This window comes from Ascaphus truei, chromosome 1 (genome assembly GCF_040206685.1).
Source record: "Ascaphus truei isolate aAscTru1 chromosome 1, aAscTru1.hap1, whole genome shotgun sequence".
Lineage (NCBI taxonomy): Eukaryota > Metazoa > Chordata > Amphibia > Anura > Ascaphidae > Ascaphus > Ascaphus truei.
The window spans coordinates 537,028,381-537,046,378 of record NC_134483.1 but is presented as its reverse complement, the minus strand read 5'-3'; the positions used below and the strand labels follow the sequence as shown (position 1 = coordinate 537,046,378).

The window sequence follows — 17,998 nt, the reverse complement described above, 5'->3', positions numbered from 1 at the left end:
CTGTATGTTAGTGTTTATTACGCGAGGTCTGCTCACTGACAAGTGATACTGTATCTGTAGAAATACACATCGAACATGTTTTGTGCTGAAACAATATATAAAAACATGGGCACACTCCATCCACCCACGTCCACAGGTCACAGGATCCGTTAAACTATTACACAAGCTTCTTGTCACGCCCGCCTTGATCTCAAATGTTCCCAAGTAAGAAGAAGACAATGTCACAGTTTATCAAATAGTGGCTCAAATCGTGACCGAAGTGAGGTCATACCAACGATCTGAAAAGTGCCATTATAGTGTTTTTGCTTGTAATGACGCGCACATCCTGTTGAACCTCTGTTATATCATGTTTATTTTTTTTATTTTTCGACATAACCTCCAGTTCCTGTCAGTCTGGTGTTTGTAAGGACAGTATGTGTATCAGATATCCATGTACCTTCCACAAGTCTTTATTACATAGGGTCCAGTAATCCGTATACTACAAAAGGGGGGACCCTTCTCTGACTCCAACCTCAACAAATGTCCTGTACTGGAGAGCGATATGGGAACTGGTAACATGAAGCATCGGGATTTGGAAGGAGTTATCGATGCACATTGCTTAATGCCGTGTCTTTACTTCTGCATCACTTGTCATCACTTCACTTCATGTTTTTGAAAAGAAACTCAAATGTATTAAACTGGGTCTCCGGAGCTAAACCCTAATAATTTGAGGTCTGCAGAACACCCCTGCTTCCTGAGATACAGACCTACAAAGGGGGCTCTGGTATCTCAGCAAAACGTAAATATCCCGCGTCACGCGGGCCAATAGAAACCTAAACCTGATTATGTCACGGCTTCCTATTGGCCCGCGGGGCTCAGGAGCTTTGAGACTCTGCCATTACGTGAACCCCGCTAACCGAGTAGAGCAGCTACCGGCACCCCCCTTGATGGTATGCATCTCAGAAAGCAGAGGATCCCTGGAGCTGAAATTAATGGGGTTTAGCTCTGGAGAGCCCCTGCTTCAATTTTATGCTAAATTATTTTTTTTAAATCTTTAAGAACAGAATAGTTTTTCAGTGGCACACAGCACAGTGTCAATGGAGTGATTGTGATACTGTACATTCCTCGTAATAAGCAAGATAGAAATGATAGATGACATTAATTATCATGAACACTTTAGATGCCAAATGGAACCTCACTGTGTCGCCATTCAATGCTTTGTGTGGGCGACTATCAATGAAAAGACAAATGAGATCATGAAAATGAATCGTGGATGATATTTGTGATGAAGTGAAATATATGAACGGGGCAGTGGTGTTTTGGGTCATAAATTATGTTTTGCCACAATATTTTTGGGACTTCCATCAATATTACCTTCATGAAAAAATCTAAGTACAATCCAGAAAATGGCTCACAGTTCCAATAATAATGTGCCCCGAAGTGAAAGTGACTTAAGCCGATCCTCAGATTTAAACCAAGTGCATTTGTCTGAGAAAAATACAATTGAAATCTTACAGAGTACGTTTATTCCAACCAGCGGCGAGATGCTGCTCCCACTCCCGTGTTTCGCCAGGCAGTGGTAAGAGCCACCATCAGCGCTTGATACGCTAGGTAGCATCAGAGAGACCTCAGGACCTTCTTTCAGCCATTTGTTATTCTTGTACCAGGTGTAATTTGTTCCGTGTGCTATCTTTGGAATTTCACAGGTAAGTGTCACAGACGCACCCTCATGCAACTCCGCCGATGGTACAACCATGACTCTCGCAGCTAAGAAAAAGGAATGGCGCTATTAAATATATTGTGATACTATGTAACAAACATGCTTTATTCTGCAAGGGAATCATAGAAATTAATGGCAGATAAGAGCCACTTGGCCCACCTTAGATAAATCTTACAGTAAACCTGTTGCTGTCAGTTGGGCCTGCAATGCATAGTGGAGAAAATCTACTCTTTGTAGTCCCAATTGGCAGCAATGTGGTTAATTGAAGAGCAATGAATTGCAGATACCTCAGTCAGTTAATGGTTTAATATATATTTAAAAATGAATAAATCATTAATTAATAACTAGAATCATACTCACTTTCTACAGAGAAGTATATGGATGTTTCTGCAGTGCCCAAGGAACTGTTAGCCCGACATACATAGGTTCCTTGGTCCTCTTCTGTAAGGTCGTAGATCTCCATTCTCAGGGAGTTACGGGTAAGCTTTAGCCGCTGGTTTCCCGAGTCACGCGGACTGGACAAAGTCACCACTTCCCCTCCTCTGTGCAGGGATAGAGCTGAGGGCGGCTCACTATCCACACTGCACATTATTACTCCCAGGCGCCTCTCCTGTGTTTCCAAGAATGAGCTCAATGACAGGTTTCTAGGGGGGTCTTTAAAAGCAGAAGAAAACATAAACTCAGTGTTACTGTGCATGGGATAAGGAACCAGTTCATCACGAAAGGTATAAATACACAACCAATGAAAAGAAAGTAGTCACTCTCAATGCCCTTATTTCCCACACTTTGTGGACACATTTTATTTCTAATATATTAATTTTACCATATACGTAGTGTTATACTGCGCACCCAAAGGGAGGGAATCGCCTAAACCTCCCCCATCATGTGAAACCTCAATCAAAAACAGGCCAAAAGAAATAAAAAAGGAAGTATTTTAATAACTGTTTCAGTGGGTCGCACATCATAATCCAGTAATATATGTGATTAATACGTGCTGAAAACGGCTTTTTGTTCCGTAACATTGTATTCGTTCTCCTCTGTTTCTCCAAGCATTACTATTTTGGTATAATTTCTGGTGCGCTAACTCCATTTTTGTATTTCAATTTCTAATAATAATAATAATAATAATACAACAATCAAAATCTATACCCAGATCAAACCTATATCTAATGGTCGTGCAGGGTCTTGGTTTAAAATGGCCAGTCACTAAATGTAAGGGTAAAAATAAAGCCCCAAACCATAACAAGGCATTTATCTTACACGGGTACTTCCGTTCCGAGAGCTGAAGAGCGGTCTTTGCACAGTTAGAGGTGCTGTATATTTTGTCTTTACCTAAGGAGTATTACTTGCTGTCTGTCGTTATGAACTGGTTCTGAGTTTCATCCGTAAGAGAATGATCCAATGTGCAAACATCACAGACCTTCTCCTGACACTAGCGATGCCTCCTGTTGGACCCTCACAAATTGAGCTATTTTGTTGTCTCCTGGTGTTACCCCTGCAGATATTTAGATGTTTTATACTTGGGGCACTCTGGGTTACATGTTTAGATCGCTGTGTTTCAATACAAAATGTGGCACAATTCTGGAGCAAACAATGCACCAAACACATTACTGTCAAGAAAAGAATCCACCTGCCACTACTGGTTATTTTTGCCTCTTCTGCTTTAATACATAGACCATTTTGTAGACTGTAATTTATACATGTAGAGCACTTTCCCCGACCCCCTGGGTGATAGGGCGGCTACGATGTGTGTGGTGCATTACCTGTGGCTCACAGGAGGGCCGAGCCTCTGCTGCTGGGAGCCTGGAGTGTGTATGATCCGTCTGGTGACAGCGCCTCCACCTGCACGGGATCCTACTATGTTGGATAACCCTGTGACAGGACCCAATACAATAATACACACACTGAATAAAATAACAGTTTACTGTATGCATAAAACTGATAACAATAACACCACGACCACTCCAATTAGGCCTCGCAGGGCCGTAACCCCACAATGTCCTCCAACCAGTGTCCCCACCTGATGGGTTATTCCCCCAACGTACTGAAGTTCCCTTGGGCACCCAACTACCCAACTACCCAACTACCCTGGTGCCCACAAGTAACCCACCCAAATGTGTGAGACAGCGCTGCCGGCCACAGGAACTGATGATGCATAATTAGTGCACTTGTAGTACCTGCGCAGGTGCTCCTACACCCGGGTATGGCGGAAAGGTAATGCAGATCCACTGATCCACTGAAGTTGGTGTAGCCTCCGCCTTTTTGTTGGGTGGTGTCCTGCGCGGACGGTGCCACCATGAAGAATGTCTCTTATCTGTAGGGGGTGATCTGGTCCCATACCACCTGATGCTAGGGTGCACACACTGGTACTACAGGGCAGTGTCCCTATCTATGGGCCTGTCCCTGCAGCAACCATAAGCTGAGGGGATTCAGGGCCTAGCTGGGGCTTTGGGGTGTCTCTGGCCTAGTGCAGGGGCCACAGACGCCCTGCACACACAACCTACCCTGTTCCTGTCCCAGCTCCGACTGACTGGGGTGTCTCGGAACGCAAAATGTATCTACTTGCCTGCAGGGCAATTTGACTGCCCTATTGACTGCTCTGCGACACCTGATCTCTGCCCCCTGGGACTGCTTGGTATTGTAGTTCCCCATGAAGAGCTATATCGGTATTGGCCGCCCACTCGCTGTACTGCGCATGTGTAATGGCCGCCGCAATCTCTTTGCACATGCGCACGCACAACCAACATGGCGGTGCCCTACCACGGGAGCCACCGGAACCACCGGCGACTCTGTCGCCTTCCCGACTGCAGCTCTCCCCCTCCGCACCTCGCTGGTTGCACGTGCTCTGCCACTGGCACCCACGCGCCCCACGGAGGTAAGGAGACCTGGGGGAGGGGGGCCCTGCTATACTCTCCTCCTGGTGAAAACCCCAATGCCCCCGCTTGGGACAGTGTAACACATACAATCATTCAAAGAGTTATATAATAAAAATGCAGTCTCGTATGTATAACTTATCACATTAATTGGCTTTACATTAGGTTGTACATTTCTGTGAACATCACAATGACAGACTTTATTTTACTACGAGACCACTGCTGAGCCTCAAAGTGGGCTGCCCCAATTGTGTCGTAGGTTATCCGGTTTGGAGGGTACCTAGCACGCTGGCTTCTGCGAAGCCCTTCTTCCACTCCCTCTGGGGAGTAATGTACATAGAACTCAGGCTCAGCCTCTCCCTTTGGGGGGTCTTTGAAAAGTCTCTTTGGGGTATTAAGTAGGGCCTTCTACGATCCAGAGGTTGGCTCATTGGAGCCATCGAAGTAGGCGTTTGTCGTCTGGGCCCTTTACCCGTAGCTCCTTCGGGAGGTGCCCCTTGATTCCTAGGTGCCCTTTGAGAGAGTCCCTCCATAAGATCCTCTGCTGTTTCGTTGACTGTTGCTTCACTGTCCATAGGATTCTCGTGGTCTTGTTTATTGTGTCCTCATTGTCTTCCAATTGTTCTGGCTCACCATCCAGTGGTGTAGCCGGTATCTCTGGCTCGTCCTCCACCACCTGTGGAATAGGTAGGATATGATTCTGGTGCCAGACCCTTACTCGGCCATCCATGTCTTTTATGCGTAAGACTGGGAAGCCCAACATCTGTGACTCAACTTCGAACACTCCGTCTCGCCAACAGTTGGCCAATTTATGCTTCCCGGGGATTCTGAGGTTACAGAGGAGCACAGCGTCTCCAGGACGAATCTTCCGATCTCTGACCTTATGGTCATAACGCCTTTTATTGTTGGCGTTCAGCTGGGAAGAAGACTTTTTGGCTAGCTGATAAGCCTGTTGCAAGTTTTCCTGGAGCAGTTGTACTTACCGGAAGTACGTCGCGTTGTGTATCCCGTCTGTTTACACCCTCAGATGCACTTCCACAGGCAGCCTGGCTTCTCGCCCGAACATGAGGAAGTATGGGGAGAATCCTGTGGACTCATGGTGGGTACAATTATATGCATGTACCAGTGTTTACACATGCTTGCTCCACACGTTTTTCTCTCAAAGTTCCGGCCCTGGTCTAAAGGGTGGTTGGGTAGACCATAGTGCACAAAGTATCTTTCCCACTGGATCTTCGCCACCGTGATGGCCTTCTGGTCTTTGGTGGGAAAAGGCTTGCGCGTAGCATGTGTAATGTTCCATGATAACCAACACGCTACAGATGCCTCGAGTGTCTGTTTCAATGCATAGGAAATCCATACACAGCAGGTCCATGGGACCCGAGCTCTTCAGGTGAGCCATTGGCGCAGATCTGGTAGGAAGCGTCTTGCACAGGAGTCACCGTGAGCACCGGCGGCAGTGTCGTTTGACTGAGTCTCGCATCCATGGCCAGAAGAACCGGTCTCGTACCAACCCAAAGGTCTTCTCTACGCCGAGATGACGATGTTCGTCGTGCAATGATCTCAGGACCATATGTTTTAGGTTCCTGGGCAGAACCAGTTGCTGTCTATCCGGGTGGTTGTGGTACTGCACCACCCGATAGAGTAGATTATCATCGATTTCAAATTTATCCACTTCTCACATTTTTGTGAGTATTGCGACCATGTCGCTGGGGGCACGTTTTATAATGGCAGACTTGTTTTGCTGGATGGCCTGACGGATAATGCCAGCCACGGGATCCCGTATTTGATATTGTACCAGATCCTTCCACGCGATGATCTTGTCCGGGGTGATGTTCATCCCTGCTGGGTCACAGTAGGTGGCAGGAATGGCCTTGGATTGGCATCCCAAGGAATTCGCAACCCTCAGTTCAGAGAAGGCTACTCTATCCTGCACAATAACCGCTGTTGAGCACATAGCTTGCATCCCTGGTCCAGAGATCTACCCCCAGAGGTTATCGTCCAGGGGGGTACCCAGTCCCTGTCTTCTGGATAGAGCATGAGCTCCAATGTTCAGGGGCCCGGGTTTATATTTCAGTGTAAACCGGTAATTGGAGCGGGCTGCCAACCATCTGCGGCCGGTGGCGTTTAGTTTGGCGGACGTTAGAATGTATGTTAACGGATTGTTATCCGTTCTCACCTCAAAGGTGACGCCATACAGGTAATCATGGAGTTTGTCCACGAAAGCCCACTTGAGATCGAGGAATTCCAACTTATGGACTGGATAATTCTGCTTGCTGGGAGTCAGACTGCGGCTGGCAGATATGGACAAGACAAAAGCTGCTCAGTAGCACAGATATGGCTAAACAATAACACACGGCCTTAGCTGCATAGGATGGAAAAAGCAAGCTTATCTTAGGAGGTATATGATGGAATCCTCGTGCAGTTGGGAACAGCAACTTCCTGGTATCGTCGCCACGATCCTGCGTCGCTGCGTGATGACCTCAACGTGTTTCACACCCAAATGGCGCTTCTTCAGGGGGTGTGATATTTACCTCCTAAGATAAGGAGGTATAGAAAGGTCTAGATATACAGTAGAAAGGTCTACGTATAGAAAGGTCTCTTTCTTTTGGAGTGACTAACAGTGGGGAGGTTTTTTGGTGTGTCTGTATGGGGTTTTCCCCCCATGTTGATGAGTGCTTTTGAGAAGAGGAATTACTGATCTTGTGATCCTTCTGCTTTTTCTATTTTTATGTGTCATATGTTTTGTGTCATTATTAAATTATTTTGCATTATCACTAATTTAGCTTTTTTCCTTTGTATTCCCTTCTGCGCCCTTTTTTGTGTTTTATATTAGTGGGTAAACCTTGGGCCGGACCTCAGATTGGTTTAGGGCCTGAGGGGCATCTTCCAATCATATCTCGTGTCGGTGACCAGTAATATGGTATTATAGCAGAAATCAGCATTGAGTTTGCATCCCAGGATCCTGGCACTGGCCAGACCCGGGGTGTTTCTCGCGTGGTCGCAGACGGTAGTTATAGACGAAAGGATGGGGACTCCTCCAACTGCGACCAATTGGCGCGGGGGTACGCGATACTCTATGGCCCACTCATGGACCTGTTGTGGAGAAGCCACGACCATGGTGTTAACTAGGTTTGATAATTTGACTGCTGAGAAGGGCACCCCAGGTCAGAGATCTCAGCAGCGCCTCCAGCGCACTTTCCCCCGTCCCCTGGGAGATATGGTGGCTAAGATGTGTGTGGTGCATTCCCTGTGGCTCACAGGAGGGCTGAGCCACTACTGCTTGGAGCCTGGGGTGTGTATGATCCGTCTGGTAACAGCGCCTCCACCTGCATGGGATCCAACTAAGTTGGATAACCCTGTGACAGGACCCAATACAATAATACACACATTGAATAAAATAACAGTTTACTGTATGCATAAAACTAATTACAATAACACCATGATTACCCCAACTAGGCCCACAGGGCCGTAACCCCACAATGTCCTCCAACCAATGTCCCCACCTGATGGGTTATACCCCCAACGTACTGAAGTTCCCTCGGGGCACCCAACTACCCTGGTGTCCACAAGTATCAACCCACCCAAATGTGTGAGACAGCGCTGCCCACAGTAACTGATGTTGTATATAGATGCACTTGTAGTACCTGCCCAGGTGCTCCTACACCCGGGTATGGCGGAAAGGTAATGCGGATCCACTGACCCAGCGAAGTCGGCGTAGCCTCCGCCTCTACGTTGGGTGGTGTCCTGCATGGACGGTGCCACCATGAAGAATGTCTCTTATCTGTAGAGGGTGATCTGGTCCCAGACCACATGATGCCAAGGTGGAGCTGCGTCCTGTCTGTGTCCCTCACACTGGTACTACAAGGCAGTGTCCCTATCTATGGGCCTGTCCCTGCAGCAACAACAAGTTTATTTATTTATAAAATGTTTTACCAGGAAGTAATACATTGAGAGTTACCTCTCATTTTCAAGTATGTCCTGGGCATAGTTAATATGACAAATAATACATGGTTACAAGTTGAGGGGAGTCGGGGCCTAGCTGGGTCCTAGGGGGGTCTTTGGCCTAGCGCAGGGGCCACAGATGCCCTGCACACACAACCTACCCTATTCCTGTCCCAGCTCGACTGACTGGGGTGTCTCAGTGCGCAAAATGTATCTACTTGCCTGCAGGGCAATCTGACCGTCCGATTGGCTGCTCTGCAGCACCTGATCTCTTCCCCATGGGATTGCTGGGTATTGTAGTTCCCCATGCGGAGCTATATCGATATTGGCCGCACTTGCACTGTACTGCGCATGCGCGCATGTGTAATGGCCGCCGCAATCTCTTTGTGCATGCGCGAACCTCTGTGCATGCGCGCGCACACCCAATATGACGGTGCCCTGCCACCGGAGCCGCCGGGAGCCTCCGGGAGCCTCCAGCAACTCTGTCACCTTCTTGACCACAGCTCTCCCCCTCCGCACCTCCCCTGCTGTGCGCCCTCTGCCGCTGGCACCCACGTGCCCCACGGAGGTAAGGGGACCCAGGGGGGCCCTGGTATATATAGTATTAAGATTACTGGGTAAATGCAACTGCAACAGTTGTAAATGTAAATAGTGTAAGTGTTACCTACAACTAGAGCTGTTGGGTGTTGGCCAGAGAGGAGATAATTCCTGCCTGGAAAAGGCAGGAGGATTAACAAGCTCATCTGAGCTGCTTACATTTAAAAGGCAGCATACAGCTCAAAGTTGCCTGTTCTTGGCCTGTAGAGGGACACTAGGCCTGAAGTGTTTCCTGGGCTATAGTATATACTGTACAGTATGTAAACTTTTTGAAGCTGTATCTTTTGTTGCTGAACTTTGGCTGAGGAAAAGCTGCATTTTGTGTTGCTGAATTTTGGCTGAATAAAAACCTACCTTTACATTTCCAAATGCAAGTCTCCTGTCGTTACCTCTGCATGGATCGCCTACAGCAACCCACCCCTTTTAAGAGGGTGTATTACGCATAGGATTCCTTGAAGCAACAATGTATCAGTTTTACTGAATCCTCATCATTCCTAGGGATTCCGTGTATGAGGCATCCAATCATTTTATAGGTTCTACTGGTCTGATTAATCCAATCTAATGTGACGGAGTTACTATCTCTGTATTGTATGCTGGAGTAGTGAAGTATGTGTGCTTTCCAGCATACAGGCAGTTAAATTCCTGCTGGAGAGACTAGCTTCCGGTGCAGCCAATTAAGTCAGCACTCCTGAATGAACAGGAGATTTAAAAGGCAGAAAGCTGCCAGAGACATTGAGATTGATTTTCCCCAGCCAGGGGAGAGAGAGACTTCTCCCCAACCAGGAGGATACTGGTTGGTCTGGCCCTTAGTCCTGCAGAGACGCAGGGTCTTGGCACCACCTGGGAATCACACCAGGAAACTGATTTGCCATGAGCATAGCCCTGGTCCAAGGAACTGGCGTTTCAGACCTAAGGAGCAAGCGGAGCTCTTATGTGACAAGAGGGATTGCCCGGACTCACATGGGACATAGTTCCCCATCTAACAGATAAGGACTTTTATATTGTTCACTGAGATTAACAGATGAGGACGTTTATATTGTTCACTGAGATTGTTGAATGTTTTGGGGATGGTAACTGGATTAGCTGGACAGCCAGGTAGAAAGGGCCATAGTGGTTAATAAGTCTCCTAATGGGAGTAGGGTTTTATTTTATGGTTTGGTTTTTACTTAAAGGAACAGTGTGCCTATGATTTAGTTGTTAGTGTACAGAATAAACCACTGCCGTTACAGTCTAATCCACTGTTTGGCATCTTACTGACCCTCCCCCTGGCCATCCTGCAGCACTATCTATTCAATAATAGGTAATGCTTATAGTTATGGAAATATAATAGACTAATTGCAAATTTACAGACTAAGATAAATAAAGCTCTGAAGAAGGTGATTCTCCACGAAACGAGTAGGGATGAGATGGCTACAATCAGTACTCAGCAAGGAATGATATTCCCTCCATTCACGTGCCTGCTATGAGTGATATCATCGAGGCAGCTTCGGGACCTAACTCTACACTTAGAAGAGAAGCATGTATGAGCCTCCATAGCCTTTACACTGCTGCTAAAGTTGATGAGCCCCTGATACAGTACATTATTACCTTGCAAGTGCAATATTGTCTGTGTTGCTTGGAATTGTGACACTATGGTTCTGCCTGCATTGTCCCTTCTCATTTCTAAGCCACATTCATACTTACATAGTACACGTAAGGTGGCAGCTGGGGAGTTCCTGGTGCCCTCCTTACTATGGGCTGTGCAGGAATAAGAACCAGCATCGTTGCTGCTAACTCTTTCAAACACAAGGGAAGCCAGAGATCCTTCCTGGAACCATCTGCTGTTCTTGTACCAGGTATAACCGGTCACTGACGGAGTGCTGGCCAGGACATCACAAGTCAAGGAGACGGAATCACCTTCCCGCAGGTCTGTGGAGGGGCTTATCAATACACGGGCACCTAGAGAGAAACCATAAGCCATATATATATGATGATATCCAGTGACTTTCATTTACAAGGGGCTTTAAAGAGTATATTTCAGAGGCACTCATGCTGGAACTCCACAGGCAGCACGTTTCTGGACAGCATGGCAGAGAGGAAAAATGAAACAATGATACTATTAACCCATTACTGTTCGATCAGCTGAGCCAAAGGTCTGTATTCAATATAAGCTGCTCCCTGTGCTGGGGAAGTTTTTTTTATCCCATTTATTTGAATGGGGCTGAACTCTTTTCCAGGATGGGGATGCAATTTCAGAGCATATTGAATTGGAGCCAAAGAAAAATCCCATACCATCCCCTTGTTTAGATAAATATGGTCTATTATCTGCATTGGTTTTGACCCAGGTAGACTTTAGTAAATATATAAAGAATAAACACACAGTGGCGCTCTAACACTCTCCAGTGAAAAATAAGGCACAGCGATTAGAATATGGTAACAGTGATTAGTGCACAATAAATCCAAATATACGCCTCTACTCAACCCTTCTTTAGACTGTTTTGCAAGTTTAATCCAAACATATATCTCCAAACAATGAGGGGAGCGGAGGCTGTACAGAAACGACAAGAGTAAAAACGACATAGAGTAGTAACGTAATAGCACAGATGAAAAATAAATTAAGTCTTATAAGGTCCTACTCACACTTTGGACCTTTTATAATGGCATTTTCAAAACTGTGGCAATGGTAAACGATGTGGGTATCCGATGCGCACCAGCTCTCACTGCATCGAGCGCGCCTGCGTCCTCCTCTGTGCGCTCCGCCATCCAGTGACGTCACTTCCAGTTTTGAGTCTGACGGTCTTACGGGGGGAGGTCGCTCTCTGGTGCTCTCTTGCTTCTTGGGCAATCGCCGGTAGGCTCCAACTCTAACTCTACACACTCCCAATGAAGCTAATCTAGCGAAATGCGTAGAGCACCAGAGAGCGCCCCCCCCCCCGTTGGACCATCAGACCCGAAATGGAAGTGACATCACCGGATGTGGGAGCGCACAGAGGACGCGGACGCACGCGATCCAGTGAGAGCTAGTGCACACCGGATAACCACATCATTTATAATTGCCACAGTTTTGGAAATGCCATTATAAAAAGTCCAAAGTGTGAGTAGGACATTATAAGACTCATCTTCTTTTTCAGTAGTGCTATTACGCTACTACTCTATGTCATTTTTATTCTTGTCATTTCTGTACAGCCTCCGCTCCTCTCATTGTTTGGAGACTTTAGTAAATCGACTTCTTTTTCTTCGTTTCAAGCCTCATGTTTATTTGTTAAAGGAGGAGGAAGATTTTGCTGATGCATGTGACTGCCAAACCCATCATGGCAGCCCTGGTAATGAAGCTATATTTACATGATCGGATATTCTCCAGCAGCGAGAAGAATATGCTGGGTTTAAATGCTCAGCACCTCCTCGGACCAAGTAGCAGTGACATATTTTAGAGGTTACATCTTGGCAATGCCTTTTCTTTTTTTTTTTTACCCAAAATTGACATTTGGATGTATTTTCTTTTTTTTTAATTTGTTAGTTTGTAAACATAGGGAGTTCAGACTTTGGAGGGGTTTTATTTCCTCGGGTTACTCTCTATTGTCTGATGTCACTGTGTGTTAAGTGCTTGCACAGGCAGAACCCACCTCCACAACACCCCCTTTATCTCTGTCTCTCTGATAAGAACAAACTGGGTTGTCAGGAGTTCTCAACTCCAATCCTCAAGACTCCCCCACCCCCAACAGATGAGGTTTTAAGGATATCCCAGCTTCAGCACAGGTGGGTAAATCAGTGACTCAGTCTTGGACTGATTGAGCCACCTGTAGCTGTAGGTAGCAGTTTTCTACCTACCCTCCACAGTGAAGTTCACAGACACTGTGGTTGTTCCATGGACATTCTTTGCTTGGAAGATGTATCTTCCTTCATCGCTCAGCCTGACATTTGTGATCTCCAGTCTCAACGTGTCTGGGGAAAAGGATGGATGCAATCTCTGGTCGGCCACCCCACCGGCAGCTGAAGAAGCAAGAAGCTCGCCTTCTTTATACAGAGTCAATTCTGATGGCGGATTACTGTTAACAGAGCACAGTATAATAGCTACTTTTCCATCTCGGGTCTCCAAAAACGATTTAATCCATGCATTTCTCGGTGCGTCTGCAAAGCACAAGGAAAATATTAAAAGGATGGATGTTGTGTATGTAAATTCCTGAAGGGTGGCTGACGCACATCCATACTGTATTTTGTCATTGCTATTGTTGTGTCTACGTATCCAATGTAAGATTATCACGCTGGATGCTGATCTTGCAGCCAGAAAGGTATACGCTGACTCAGATCTACCAGATTGTTTTTGATGCAGAGAAATGGAAAGTGACACGTCCAAGTCACTTGACTTGATACGATGCTAATAATAGGTGGGTCCTTTCTTTCTACTGCTCCATGTGGCACCGATGCAAAAATTGGAGAAAAATACCTCGACACATCACGCCTGATTCAATATGCTGTGCAGTCAACTATCTCATATCCACAAAGCAGTCTTCCCTATGCTCAGTCATATTTAGGCTCCATTCATTTGAAAGATACTTAGACCTTCCCAAGCAAGAGAGCATGGCTTTCCAGCATACAGGCATACCCCGCATTAACGTACGCAATGGGACCGGAGCATGTATGTAAAGCGAAAATGTACTTAAAGTGAAGCACAACCTTTTCCCTCTTATCGATGCATGTACTGTACTGCATTCATTATATACGTGCATAACTGATGTAAATAGCACATGTGTAACAGGCTCTATAGTCTCCTTGCTTTCGCACAGCTTCGGTACAGGTAGGGAGCCGGTATTGCTGTTCAGGATGTGGTGACAGGCGCATGCGTGATCTGGCGTTTGCCTATTGGGCGATATGTACTTACTCGCGAGTGTACTTAAAGTGAGTGTACTTAAAGCGGGGTATGCCTGTATTAAATAGGGGTACCTAAAATACATGTTCACATTCATAATGCATTATGAGGGGGTTATTGACAAAGGGCAATGAGGGCAATGATTATCATTTAACATTCTCCTTATTTATTTTTTTATTTATAAAAATGTGTTACCAGGGTGTGATACATTGAGAGTTACCTCTCGTTTTCAAGTATGTCCTGGGCACAGAGTTATAAAAAAATACATGGTTACATTAAAAGAACAGGGTTATACAGTCAATTCACAGACATTTCATGCACAGATAGAGTTGGAAAACTGTGTAAAAGGGTTTTAAGGGCTTATGAGTTTCAGATTGAAATAGAGCAGCTTTAACATCACTGAACACCAGCGAACTGCAGCAAATGGCTCACACCCTTTGGCTGCCCTTCGGCTGCGCCAAAGGCTGTCTGCCTTTGGGGCAACGCAGATGTACACTGGGGTGGTTGAGATTGAATCTGCTGTAACTGTGAACAAAAAGATCTTTGTATCCTCTTGGCTCATTAACATTCCAGTGGGTGGGGTTGACGTTCCTTAACTATAATTTAATGGCAAATACATATTCTAAATATGTTAATGCACCTAGAATGGCAAAGTAATATGCACAATACATGGGTATTCTTACCACCGGCACTACAAATATATCAATATTTCAATAGAGGATTTGATTGGTCCATTCAAAGGATGTCACAACAACAGAGGTGTTGGGATACCTACTAAATTGGTCCTAAAGTATATTACAGTTCATTACACTGAACCGGCTTTACCGTTTAGCTTACTTACTGAATATAGCCCATTGTCCCCCATGTACTATTGTAAGTGCCAGAAAAGCTGGGTGGAATAGTATTATTTTTGGAAATTATATTTATTTTAAGTATTACTGGGGTAGGGGGGGTAGACAATTTTCAATCATTTTTCCAAAGGAGCGGATCAGAATACATTTAGGCGTAGAAGACCACGCGCTTATTATACTATAATTTTGGACACCTTTAAAAACATGAAAATATTATATTTTGACATTCTGCCATCATGTACAGTATAACATCTGTACCATATAACAGGGATGCGCAAAGTTTTCCCCCTGCGCCCTCCTGCCTGATCTCCTCCCCTGCTCACGCGCCCCCCTGCTCGGTTTCCGGTGTCAAATGACGCCACGGGGTCATGTGATGTCACGTTGCCATACCAACGCAACGTCATGTGCCCCCCCACTCCGCGGCGTAATTTGACACCGGGTTACCATGGCGCCGCACTGCCGAAACTAAGGAAGGAGAAGTTACAGAGGCCTCGCGCGGTCCCCCAGCATTTAATTTAAATGCCTTAGTGGAGAGCGCGGTGCCTCTACAACCGGCGCGCCCCCCCTGTAAAATCTCGCGCCCCCAGTTTGGACACTCCTGCCATATACCACATGGCTCACGCTGGTTTCATATACAGTATACTCTACTGGTTGCAATTTGCCTTTCCTCTGAGACGCTCCGCAGAGGGCTCCTTCTACATTTCCAAAGTCTCCAGCTGATCACAGTTGCTGTGAAACACGGATATCCCGTTGGAGACATTTCTATCCTCTTTGCTTGTTTTTTCAGCCCCAGGACCCCCCTAGACATCGGATACTCTATTACAGCTATCATTGGGGGGCATACTCCTAGCTGTAACATCTCCATGGAGTTGATCATTCTGCGCGGATTCTCAATTTCCTGCTTGTACTGTATTTGGATTCATGCTGAAATATTTCATCCTGGCCCCGTCTGAACCATTGAATATCGTGGGACATTTCATCTAATCATCACTCCGCAGGACTCGTCATTCGTAATATTTTTTATCGTTCCATTTACATTATTGAGTGTTTTCGTCCAGACGCTGAATTTGTTACTTTTTGTTAAATATCTGTGCTATGGAGCTTGCGCGTCTGCATTTTTGTTTATGTACCATATTTATTTACATTATCTTTACTTACAGTACACATGAGTTTTAGTGTGAAAAGTGACACAGTAGCTCCTGCTAATTTCCTACTAGGTGCTTGGGCAGCTGACAGTCTGAGGCATCAAGGCCCTTCCCCGGGCGCCAGCTGAAGAGGCCCGTGGGCCTATATTGTTCTATATGTAACCTTATCTTTGAAAGGAGCGATTCATTTGATTTTCTTTTTAAATGATAATTTTTTAACATAGGTTTGAACCCGGGGGGTCTCCGGAGCCTAACCCCATTCATTTCAGCTGCGGGGACCCCCAGCTTCCTGACCCTCTGTAGGGGGTGCCGGTGTCTCGGCAAAGCTCTCGTGTCACGTGGGCCAATAGGATGCTGATCCTGATGACGTCACGACTTCAGGTTGGCCCGCAGGGCACGGAAGCGTTTAAACTCCGCCGTGCGGACCACCCCTTATGGGAGGTCTGTATCTCCGTAAGCAGGGGGTCCCAGGGGCAGAAAAGAACGGGGTTGAGCTCCGGAAACCCCTTGAGTCAATCCTTAAATCCTTAAAAAAAAAAAAGCATTTGCAAGTAAATTTACCCGCTTGGACTGTGTCTTTAAAAGTAATACTGACATGTTAGGCCAGGGGTCGCCAAATCCAGTCCTAAAGGGCCACCAACAGGTCAGGTTTTAAGGATATCCCTGCTTCAGCACAGGTGGCTCAAACAGTTGCTCAGTCGAAGACTGCATCACCTGTGCTGAAGCAGGGATATCCTGAATACTGAATACCTGACCTGACGTCACGAAAAGGGGCGGGCAGGGGTCTCTGATTGGTTTAGAGACAGTCACATGTGGCGACGTCTCTAAAAAATCATATAGACCTGGCTACCAAATTTTTGGTCACAACGTCGCTCCGTCGCGCTTACAATAAGCGCTTGCGACGGAGTCAATGTATTTGTTTTGGAGCGACGTCGCGTCGCCAGGCGCAATAAGCGCAGCCCTAAGCTCAACTTGACTCCTGCCGAGGAGATGTGAGATGCCTGCAGCATTCAAGCCATAGGGTAACATCTTTAGCAGCTGTACCTCCAGCCTACAACTGACCTTCTGCACTGGTCACTGAACATCTATCATTCCTTGTTAGTAAAACTTCACACCGAAGAACATTATGAAGAGCTAATGGATATTGCTGTTTAGTACTTAATTGTCTTGGAATCACACATAGAACATTATGCGGTGGTTATTGGTTCAAAATTTCAGCCAAGACTTACACAGGACGTTTAAAGTGATGGATGACGAACTTTTGGCCCCCACGTCGCTGTTCGCGGTGCAGTAATATGATCCTCCATCATTGCTCGATACATTGTCAAACAGAAGGGTCTTGGTCGTCCCGCCCTCCGGGTACCTCTTTCCATTCTTGTACCACCTGTAGCTTGCCTTGTCTGGTTCACCAGTATCCAATGCACAGGTCATGTTCACAGTCTCTCCTTCCGGAATGACTGAGGCTGGTGTGACCAGAACTCTGGCAGCTGTGAATACAGTACAATAAATAATGAATGGGTGGCATGGATGTAATGCCGTTTGTTAGTCCATAATTGGGGCCAGCCCTTACATTTCGCTACAAATGTTCCAGTGTAAAGCAATACCGAGTATGCTTAAGGAACAGATTCTTAAACACATTCTCGGCAAGTAAAGAAACCTATACTGTAAGGGACGCCCTGTAATGCTGGTATTACTGTGGGGTGCGAACCAATAGGTATAGACAGACAGAATCAGCATGCCAAGCTTGGCAAGGGCTCCTTTAAATGATATTTATTGTAGAGAATAGGTGGTACTTGACACATTTCCGTCAGGGAGAAGTACAGGCACTATGGTCTTCAAATCATAAAGTGTTTAATGAGCCGACGTTTCGGCCTTTGCCAAGGTGAGGGCCTTAGTAAAGTAAATACCAGGTCTTACAACTTAGTAAATTTAAATATGGCCATTAGTACAATATAATTATATAGTCGAGCAATTCTCTTTCAGCCTGTAAGGAGATGCGGCAAACACAAATAGTAACGGCTGCGCTCGCCCTTTTCAGCACCCAA

The 17,998-nt window shown here is 46.1% G+C and overlaps 1 protein-coding gene across 4 annotated transcripts in view; it reads right to left on the bottom strand.

Moving 5' to 3' along the window:
- The window catches only part of SIGLEC1 (sialic acid binding Ig like lectin 1), a 159,463-nt gene that overhangs the window by 7,315 nt on the left and 134,150 nt on the right, over window positions 1-17,998 (bottom strand). For all 4 annotated transcript variants that reach the window (XM_075572857.1, XM_075572876.1, XM_075572867.1 and 1 more), the window contains 5 exons: window positions 17,183-17,440; window positions 12,919-13,218; window positions 10,795-11,049; window positions 2,060-2,353; window positions 1,495-1,746 (listed from right to left, as the gene is read on the bottom strand). In XM_075572857.1, coding sequence (XP_075428972.1) covers window positions 1,495-1,746; window positions 2,060-2,353; window positions 10,795-11,049; window positions 12,919-13,218; window positions 17,183-17,440 — 1,359 coding nt within the window. The remainder of the gene's footprint in view (window positions 1-1,494; window positions 1,747-2,059; window positions 2,354-10,794; window positions 11,050-12,918; window positions 13,219-17,182; window positions 17,441-17,998) is intronic.